The following is a 10269-nucleotide window of genomic DNA, read 5'->3' as shown; positions in this document are numbered from 1 at the left end:
TAACATAAAATCAATCGGTCTTTATTAATCACAAGACTATTGAACTGTAATTGCTTATAACAAATTCTATCGAACAAAACTCACTTGGTGCCTCATCAAGTTCACTTCCTGGAGACTCTGCGGCCTGCAGCATTCGGCGCAGCTCAGGTGTTGGGGTGAGCCGCTTGGCCTCTTTGATGACGTTATCTCTGAAGAACGGATCCCATTTCTGGAGCAGCAGGTTGGAAACCTCCTCTTCAAACAGGAGTGTGAAGTCTTGATTCATCTATAAGAAAGCAAATGTACTACTACCACATTCAGCACATTTCAAGGCATTCTAAAAATCCCATTTCATACTTACCAATCCCTTTGTATCCAGGAATCTTGGGAAGATGGAGAAGATATCTTGAGTTTTGTCTGAGTCGTGGATGAGTTTTTGGCGATTCTGAAAGGTCTCTCTCATCTTCAGAAAAATTACGGAACTGTCTGTTGTATGGTTGAGCAAGGAGATGGCTTCCTGGTATGCATCCCCATCAAGCTGCTGGTCAACAACAATGGACCTGCGCACATTTGGGCCTCCTGAAAAAAAGCACACAATTCTTTCAAGAAAAAAAACAAGAAACCACCTAGATGAAGTTGTAAGAAAGAAAGAAAAATGAGGGGTACTTAGAGAAAGAAAGACAGTTGCATAGAGAGAGAGATAGAGAGATAGAGAGATAGAGAGATAGAGAGAGAGATAGATAGATAGATAGATAGATAGATAGATAGATAGATAGATAGATAGATAGATAGATAGATAGATAGATAGATAGATAGATAGATAGATAGATAGATAGATAGATAGATAGATAGATAGACTGACCTCCTCCTGGGGAAAAGCCAGTGGGGCTACTTGTAGATGCATGTCCTCTTCGAATCTTTCTCTGAATCGTTTTCAGACGCCAAGAAATGTATCCGGTGCTGCTTGCAGCATCATAGAAATGTTCCTAAAATGGAAATACATTCAAAATTAATGTGATGTCAACCTCATAAGCTACTGTGAAATTTCAGAATCTAAATGTTACTGTAATGTAGACAAAACATGAAAATTATGTAAACAGAGAGTACAATAATAATGACTATACATAGCCTTTCTTGGAGTATGGGTCTTTGAGGGACGGGAACACTGTCACTATCCCAAGAGCGTACTCATCTCGAACAGCTTTGCTGGGGAGTTGCCTGAGAAAAGATCAAATTAGCATTAATACAAGGGCCAAGTAGTTAACTTGTTAATAAAAAAAGGATAGTACAGACAAATAGAACACACATACCCGTGTTTATCAATCATGTGTGCCACTATTATATTGACCAACTTTCTTCTGGTAGCATCTGTTAGAGTTTTTGTTGTGTGATACTCTTGGAGGACCTCTTCACCACCTGAGCTGGTACCAAGGACATCTTCAATCAACTTTGAAAAAGAAGCAAAAAAACAAATGTGATAAACTGCCTTTCTAGAGTTTAAGGATGACAAATGTTGATTTTAAGAAACCTGTGAGTACTTAGCACAACCTTTCTAGCAGATGCTGCAGTAAGTGGGCCCTCAAGTCTTGGTTTCTTCCTAGGAACCTCATCTAGGAGTATAGTTGATGTACTTGCACATGAACTGAAGCTTGAATCAGAATAATCGGATGGAGAGGACAAGGAGCAATCGGAAAATTCTAAAAAAAAAAATAAAAAAAAAAAAAGAAGGGGGGTGGGGTGTTTATTTGCAGTATACAAAAAGTCATAGAAGATTTTTGATCTAACCAAGCCAACGGCACACCATAGACTCAACTCATTTAATCAATTGATTCTCAGTCTTGATAGGCAATTCAGAAATATTTTCAGAAATTGTTTTAAAGGCATGAATTAGATTAATCAAAAATACATTTGGTATTCATGTTGGATTTATGTCAGTTAAAATGACATTTAAACCATTTAATAAAAGTCAGGCTGAATGTCCCTGTTGTGTAACCACAAAGAATGATATTGAATATTTGATCCACCTTTAAGTGTATTAAATGACTTAATTCTGAAAACATTAAATTGAAATTGTTTACTGTATTTCTGTACTTATAAATTTGCATTAGTGTTTTACACATTGCATTATGTAATTTACCCCTTTACATTTCTCACCGTCATTTGAGAAAACTGATAGAGTCACATTGCCTTGGCTGACAAGGTCACTGAAAATGTCCTCATCAACTTCTGTCCCTGTTGCATCTTTGTACACTAATTTTGCGTCAGGTGGCAGGCAAAATCTCTCGATGACTGGAAAAGACAAGATACATCTGAGTGGACCTTTAAGCTAGCACTGATCTTGCCTCATTTCACATTCAATAATTTAATCCACCACTGTAAACAAATTCAGAGATAATCCCCTGCATAAAATACATTCCCTTTTCAGTCCAAATCTTAAAAGAAAGGGGCGTTGTTCTGCCCTTTATATCAAACCAAGCATAAGTAAAACAAAAACAAACCTTTGTCATGGAACTGCACAAAATCAAAACATCCATCAACCTCATCCAACTTCACATACTTCTGCTGTTGGCAATACCGAACCTGGATCAACATTTTTCTGAGACATGCAACAACAAACAAATGTCAGTAAACACTTAACATGCAAGAAATAATTATTTAACACTCACATAAACGTTGTGTATCATGCAAGAAATTGTTTCATTATTAATTTCACTGCATGTCTAAGATTAAACACATTCAGCAGCTGCTGGGAGGCTGTTAAAACATGCCACAGCAGGCCCAGTGGAAACGCTCTCATTGATGAACGTGGCAGCGACTAGCTGTAGTGACTGCAGCACATGCTACCGTAATTAACATTTACATTTGAGGCAAAACTGATTTATTAAAACATTCCCCTCTGTTAAAAGCTGGTTTTCAGCGACCCAACAAACACAACACAGCACCAGTAAAGTTGGCCCTTTTTAGTCTGACTGCCCACTACATTACCTACATTACCCATTAATCAGAGTTATTAACCACACCTGTATGATCAGAGCCTCGGACACTCGTCTCGGTGCAGTGGCACGGGGAGTCTGCCACACAGGCACCCAACTGCAATTGTTTAGGCTAATTATTTCACTCTAGCCGTGGCTCCTACGCAAAGTGCGGGGTTTATTGCATGAATAAACTCCTCACTTCGTGTTGGAGCCAAAGTTCATCCTGTCGGGGCTTATTTCTCCATAACAACCTCTGAACTGTTTATCCCTTACTTATTCTAGAGGGTTATGGTTAGGATTAGGGTTAAGGTTAGATTAATGGACGCAGAAATTAACAAGTGTATGGCGATTTAAGCAATAAAATTAAAAATGCTTATAAAACATAAACCAAACGTTGGAGGTGGTCATTTCTTAATGCGCAGTAATAAACTCGGCACTCTAAAGCACCCGAGAGCGTTTTTTTCGATGCCAACCTAACCAGAGTGACGGGAGCGGCACAATTCAGAAAAGGTGCTCAGCTCGCCGAGAAAATGCGATTTAAGCAATAAAATTAAAAATGCTTATAAAACATAAACCAAACGTTGGAGGTGGTCATTTCTTAATGCGCAGTAATAAATTCGGCACTCTAAAGCACCCGAGAGCGTTTTTTTCGATGCCAACCTAACCAGAGTGACGGGAGCGGCACAATTCAGAAAAAGTGCTCAGCTCGCCGAGAAAATGCGATTTAAGCAATAAAATTAAAAATGCTTATAAAACATAAACCAAACGTTGGAGGTGGTCATTTCTTCATGCGCAGTGATAAACTCGGCACTCTAAAGCACCCGAGAGCGTTTTTTTCGATGCCAACCTAACCAGAGTGACGGGAGCGGCACAATTCAGAAAAAGCGCTCAGCTCGCCGAGAAAATGCGATTTAAGCAATAAAATTAAAAATGCTTATAAAACATAAACCAAACGTTGGAGGTGGTCATTTCTTCATGCGCAGTGATAAACTCGGCACTCTAAAGCACCCGAGAGCGTTTTTTTCGATGCCAACCTAACCAGAGTGACGGGAGCGGCACAATTCAGAAAAAGTGCTCAGCTCGCCGAGAAAATGCGATTTAAGCAATAAAATTAAAAATGCTTATAAAACATAAACCAAACGTTGGAGGTGGTCATTTCTTCATGCGCAGTGAATAACTCGGCACTCTAAAGCACCCGAGAGCGTTTTTTTCGATGCCAACCTAACCAGAGTGACGGGAGCGGCACAATTCAGAAAAAGTGCTCAGCTCGCCGAGAAAATGCGATTTAAGCAATAAAATTAAAAATGCTTATAAAACATAAACCAAACGTTGGAGGTGGTCATTTCTTAATGCGCAGTAATAAACTCGGCACTCTAAAGCACCCGAGAGCGTTTTTTTCGATGCCAACCTAACCAGAGTGACGGGAGCGGCACAATTCAGAAAAAGTGCTCAGCTCGCCGAGAAAATGCGATTTAAGCAATAAAATTAAAAATGCTTATAAAACATAAACCAAACGTTGGAGGTGGTCATTTCTTCATGCGCAGTGATAAACTCGGCACTCTAAAGCACCCGAGAGCGTTTTTTTCGATGCCAACCTAACCAGAGTGACGGGAGCGGCACAATTCAGAAAAAGTGCTCAGCTCGCCGAGAAAATGCGATTTAAGCAATACAATTAAAAATGCTTATAAAACATAAACCAAACGTTGGAGGTGGTCATTTCTTCATGCGCAGTGAATAACTCAGCACTCTAAAGCACCCGAGAGCGTTTTTTTCGATGCCAACCTAACCAGAGTGACGGGAGCGGCACAATTCAGAAAAAGTGCTCAGCTCGCCGAGAAAATGCGATTTAAGCAATAAAATTAAAAATGCTTATAAAACATAAACCAAACGTTGGAGGTGGTCATTTCTTCATGCGCAGTGAATAACTCGGCACTCTAAAGCACCCGAGAGTGTTTTTTTCGATGCCAACCTAACCAGAGTGACGGGAGCGGCACAATTCAGAAAAAGTGCTCAGCTCGCCGAGAAAATGCGATTTAAGCAATAAAATTAAAAATGCTTATAAAACATAAACCAAACGTTGGAGGTGGTCATTTCTTAATGCGCAGTGATAAACTCGGCACTCTAAAGCACCCGAGAGCGTTTTTTTCGATGCCAACCTAACCAGAGTTACGGGAGCGGCACAATTCAGAAAAAGCGCTCAGCTCGCCGAGAAAATGCGATTTAAGCAATAAAATTAAAAATGCTTATAAAACATAAACCAAACGTTGGAGGTGGTCATTTCTTCATGCGCAGTGATAAACTCGGCACTCTAAAGCACCCGAGAGCGTTTTTTTCGATGCCAACCTAACCAGAGTGACGGGAGCGGCACAATTCAGAAAAAGCGCTCAGCTCGCCGAGAAAATGCGATTTAAGCAATAAAATTAAAAATGCTTATAAAACATAAAACAAACGTTGGAGGTGGTCATTTCTTCATGCGCAGTGATAAACTCGGCACTCTAAAGCACCCGAGAGCGTTTTTTTCGATGCCAACCTAACCAGAGTGACGGGAATGGCACAATTCAGAAAAAGTGCTCAGCTCGCCGAGAAAATGCGATTTAAGCAATAAAATTAAAAATGCTTATAAAACATAAACCAAACGTTGGAGGTGGTCATTTCTTCATGCGCAGTGATAAACTCAGCACTCTAAAGCACCCGAGAGCGTTTTTTTCGATGCCAACCTAACCAGAGTGACGGGAGCGGCACAATTCAGAAAAAGTGCTCAGCTCGCCGAGAAAATGCGATTTAAGCAATAAAATTAAAAATGCTTATAAAACATAAACCAAACGTTGGAGGTGGTCATTTCTTCATGCGCAGTGAATAACTCGGCACTCTAAAGCACCCGAGAGTGTTTTTTTCGATGCCAACCTAACCAGAGTGACGGGAGCGGCACAATTCAGAAAAAGTGCTCAGCTCGCCGAGAAAATGCGATTTAAGCAATAAAATTAAAAATGCTTATAAAACATAAACCAAACGTTGGAGGTGGTCATTTCTTAATGCGCAGTGATAAACTCGGCACTCTAAAGCACCCGAGAGCGTTTTTTTCGATGCCAACCTAACCAGAGTTACGGGAGCGGCACAATTCAGAAAAAGCGCTCAGCTCGCCGAGAAAATGCGATTTAAGCAATAAAATTAAAAATGCTTATAAAACATAAACCAAACGTTGGAGGTGGTCATTTCTTCATGCGCAGTGATAAACTCGGCACTCTAAAGCACCCGAGAGCGTTTTTTTCGATGCCAACCTAACCAGAGTGACGGGAGCGGCACAATTCAGAAAAAGCGCTCAGCTCGCCGAGAAAATGCGATTTAAGCAATAAAATTAAAAATGCTTATAAAACATAAAACAAACGTTGGAGGTGGTCATTTCTTCATGCGCAGTGATAAACTCGGCACTCTAAAGCACCCGAGAGCGTTTTTTTCGATGCCAACCTAACCAGAGTGACGGGAATGGCACAATTCAGAAAAAGTGCTCAGCTCGCCGAGAAAATGCGATTTAAGCAATAAAATTAAAAATGCTTATAAAACATAAACCAAACGTTGGAGGTGGTCATTTCTTCATGCGCAGTGATAAACTCAGCACTCTAAAGCACCCGAGAGCGTTTTTTTCGATGCCAACCTAACCAGAGTGACGGGAGCGGCACAATTCAGAAAAAGCGCTCAGCTCGCCGAGAAAATGCGATTTAAGCAATAAAATTAAAAATGCTTATAAAACATAAACCAAACGTTGGAGGTGGTCATTTCTTCATGCGCAGTGATAAACTCGGCACTCTAAAGCACCCGAGAGCGTTTTTTCCGATGCCAACCTAACCAGAGTGACGGGAGCGGCACAATTCAGAAAAAGCGCTCAGCTCGCCGAGAAAATGCGATTTAAGCAATAAAATTAAAAATGCTTATAAAACATAAACCAAACGTTGGAGGTGGTCATTTCTTCATGCGCAGTGATAAACTCGGCACTCTAAAGCACCCGAGAGCGTTTTTTTCGATGCCAACCTAACCAGAGTGACGGGAGCGGCACAATTCAGAAAAAGTGCTCAGCTCGCCGAGAAAATGCGATTCAAGCAATAAAATTAAAAATGCTTATAAAACATAAACCAAACGTTGGAGGTGGTCATTTCTTCATGCGCAGTGAATGACTCGGCACTCTAAAGCACCCGAGAGCGTTTTTTTCTATGCCAACCTAACCAGAGTGACGGGAGCGGCACAATTCAGAAAAAGTGCTCAGCTCGCCGAGAAAATGCGATTTAAGCAATAAAATTAAAAATGCTTATAAAACATAAACCAAAAGTTGGAGGTGGTCATTTCTTAATGCGCAGTAATAAACTCGGCACTCTAAAGCACCCGAGAGCGTTTTTTTCGATGCCAACCTAACCAGAGTGACGGGAGCGGCACAATTCAGAAAAAGTGCTCAGCTCGCCGAGAAAATGCGATTTAAGCAATAAAATTAAAAATGCTTATAAAACATAAACCAAACGTTGGAGGTGGTCATTTCTTCATGCGCAGTGATAAACTCGGCACTCTAAAGCACCCGAGAGCGTTTTTTTCGATGCCAACCTAACCAGAGTGACGGGAGCGGCACAATTCAGAAAAAGTGCTCAGCTCGCCGAGAAAATGCGATTTAAGCAATAAAATTAAAAATGCTTATAAAACATAAACCAAACGTTGGAGGTGGTCATTTCTTCATGCGCAGTGATAAACTCGGCACTCTAAAGCACCCGAGAGCGTTTTTTTCGATGCCAACCTAACCAGAGTGACGGGAGCGGCACAATTCAGAAAAAGCGCTCAGCTCGCCGAGAAAATGCGATTTAAGCAATAAAATTAAAAATGCTTATAAAACATAAAACAAACGTTGGAGGTGGTCATTTCTTCATGCGCAGTGATAAACTCGGCACTCTAAAGCACCCGAGAGCGTTTTTTTCGATGCCAACCTAACCAGAGTGACGGGAATGGCACAATTCAGAAAAAGTGCTCAGCTCGCCGAGAAAATGCGATTTAAGCAATAAAATTAAAAATGCTTATAAAACATAAACCAAACGTTGGAGGTGGTCATTTCTTCATGCGCAGTGATAAACTCGGCACTCTAAAGCACCCGAGAGCGTTTTTTTCGATGCCAACCTAACCAGAGTGACGGGAGCGGCACAATTCAGAAAAAGCGCTCAGCTCGCCGAGAAAATGCGATTTAAGCAATAAAATTAAAAATGCTTATAAAACATAAACCAAACGTTGGAGGTGGTCATTTCTTCATGCGCAGTGATAAACTCGGCACTCTAAAGCACCCGAGAGCGTTTTTTCCGATGCCAACCTAACCAGAGTGACGGGAGCGGCACAATTCAGAAAAAGCGCTCAGCTCGCCGAGAAAATGCGATTTAAGCAATAAAATTAAAAATGCTTATAAAACATAAACCAAACGTTGGAGGTGGTCATTTCTTCATGCGCAGTGATAAACTCGGCACTCTAAAGCACCCGAGAGCGTTTTTTTCGATGCCAACCTAACCAGAGTGACGGGAGCGGCACAATTCAGAAAAAGTGCTCAGCTCGCCGAGAAAATGCGATTTAAGCAATAAAATTAAAAATGCTTATAAAACATAAACCAAACGTTGGAGGTGGTCATTTCTTCATGCGCAGTGAATAACTCGGCACTCTAAAGCACCCGAGAGCGTTTTTTTCGATGCCAACCTAACCAGAGTGACGGGAGCGGCACAATTCAGAAAAAGTGCTCAGCTCGCCGAGAAAATGCGATTTAAGCAATAAAATTAAAAATGCTTATAAAACATAAACCAAACGTTGGAGGTGGTCATTTCTTAATGCGCAGTAATAAACTCAGCACTCTAAAGCACCCGAGAGCGTTTTTTTCGATGCCAACCTAACCAGAGTGACGGGAGCGGCACAATTCAGAAAAAGTGCTCAGCTCGCCGAGAAAATGCGATTTAAGCAATAAAATTAAAAATGCTTATTAAACATAAACCAAACGTTGGAGGTGGTCATTTCTTCATGCGCAGTGAATAACTCGGCACTCTAAAGCACCCGAGAGCGGTTTTTTCGATGCCAACCTAACCAGAGTGACGGGAGCGGCACAATTCAGAAAAAGTGCTCAGCTCGCCGAGAAAATGCGATTTAAGCAATTAAATTAAAAATGCTTATAAAACATAAACCAAACGTTGGAGGTGGTCATTTCTTCATGCGCAGTGATAAACTCGGCACTCTAAAGCACCCGAGAGCGTTTTTTTCGATGCCAACCTAACCAGAGTGACGGGAGCGGCACAATTCAGAAAAAGTGCTCAGCTCGCCGAGAAAATGCGATTTAAGCAATAAAATTAAAAATGCTTATAAAACATAAACCAAACGTTAGAGGTGGTCATTTCTTCATGCGCAGTGATAAACTCGGCACTCTAAAGCACCCGAGAGCGTTTTTTTCGATGCCAACCTAACCAGAGTGACGGGAGCGGCACAATTCAGAAAAAGCGCTCAGCTCGCCGAGAAAATGCGATTTAAGCAATAAAATTAAAAATGCTTATAAAACATAAAACAAACGTTGGAGGTGGTCATTTCTTCATGCGCAGTGATAAACTCGGCACTCTAAAGCACCCGAGAGCGTTTTTTTCGATGCCAACCTAACCAGAGTGACGGGAATGGCACAATTCAGAAAAAGTGCTCAGCTCGCCGAGAAAATGCGATTTAAGCAATAAAATTAAAAATGCTTATAAAACATAAACCAAACGTTGGAGGTGGTCATTTCTTCATGCGCAGTGATAAACTCAGCACTCTAAAGCACCCGAGAGCGTTTTTTTCGATGCCAACCTAACCAGAGTGACGGGAGCGGCACAATTCAGAAAAAGCGCTCAGCTCGCCGAGAAAATGCGATTTAAGCAATAAAATTAAAAATGCTTATAAAACATAAACCAAACGTTGGAGGTGGTCATTTCTTCATGCGCAGTGATAAACTCGGCACTCTAAAGCACCCGAGAGCGTTTTTTCCGATGCCAACCTAACCAGAGTGACGGGAGCGGCACAATTCAGAAAAAGCGCTCAGCTCGCCGAGAAAATGCGATTTAAGCAATAAAATTAAAAATGCTTATAAAACATAAACCAAACGTTGGAGGTGGTCATTTCTTCATGCGCAGTGATAAACTCGGCACTCTAAAGCACCCGAGAGCGTTTTTTTCGATGCCAACCTAACCAGAGTGACGGGAGCGGCACAATTCAGAAAAAGTGCTCAGCTCGCCGAGAAAATGCGATTCAAGCAATAAAATTAAAAATGCTTATAAAACATAAACCAAACGTT

At 41.1% G+C, this 10269-nt stretch overlaps 1 protein-coding gene across 2 annotated transcripts; it reads right to left on the bottom strand.

Moving 5' to 3' along the window:
• Nucleotides 1–2872, bottom strand: LOC133157548 (uncharacterized). Of its 2 annotated transcripts, XM_061284169.1 has the most exons (8): nucleotides 2478–2869; nucleotides 2134–2268; nucleotides 1528–1676; nucleotides 1290–1426; nucleotides 1104–1197; nucleotides 842–965; nucleotides 341–558; nucleotides 1–265 (listed from the first exon to the last, which is right to left on the bottom strand). In XM_061284169.1, exons 1-8 carry the CDS (start codon nucleotides 2569–2571, stop codon nucleotides 29–31), a joined length of 1188 nt encoding a protein of 395 aa, XP_061140153.1. In that variant the 5' UTR covers nucleotides 2572–2869; the 3' UTR covers nucleotides 1–28. The 2 variants fall into 2 exon arrangements, with proteins under 2 accessions (XP_061140153.1, XP_061140154.1); XM_061284170.1 differs by lacking the exon at nucleotides 2134–2268 and having other exon boundaries at nucleotides 2478–2872.
• Nucleotides 2873–10269: the final 7397 nt, after the last annotated feature.

The sequence above is a fragment of the Syngnathus typhle genome, linkage group LG7, assembly GCF_033458585.1.
Source record: "Syngnathus typhle isolate RoL2023-S1 ecotype Sweden linkage group LG7, RoL_Styp_1.0, whole genome shotgun sequence".
Classification (NCBI taxonomy): domain Eukaryota; kingdom Metazoa; phylum Chordata; class Actinopteri; order Syngnathiformes; family Syngnathidae; genus Syngnathus; species Syngnathus typhle.
The sequence above is the reverse complement of the archived record's forward strand: the minus strand, read 5'-3'. Positions and strand labels throughout refer to the sequence as shown.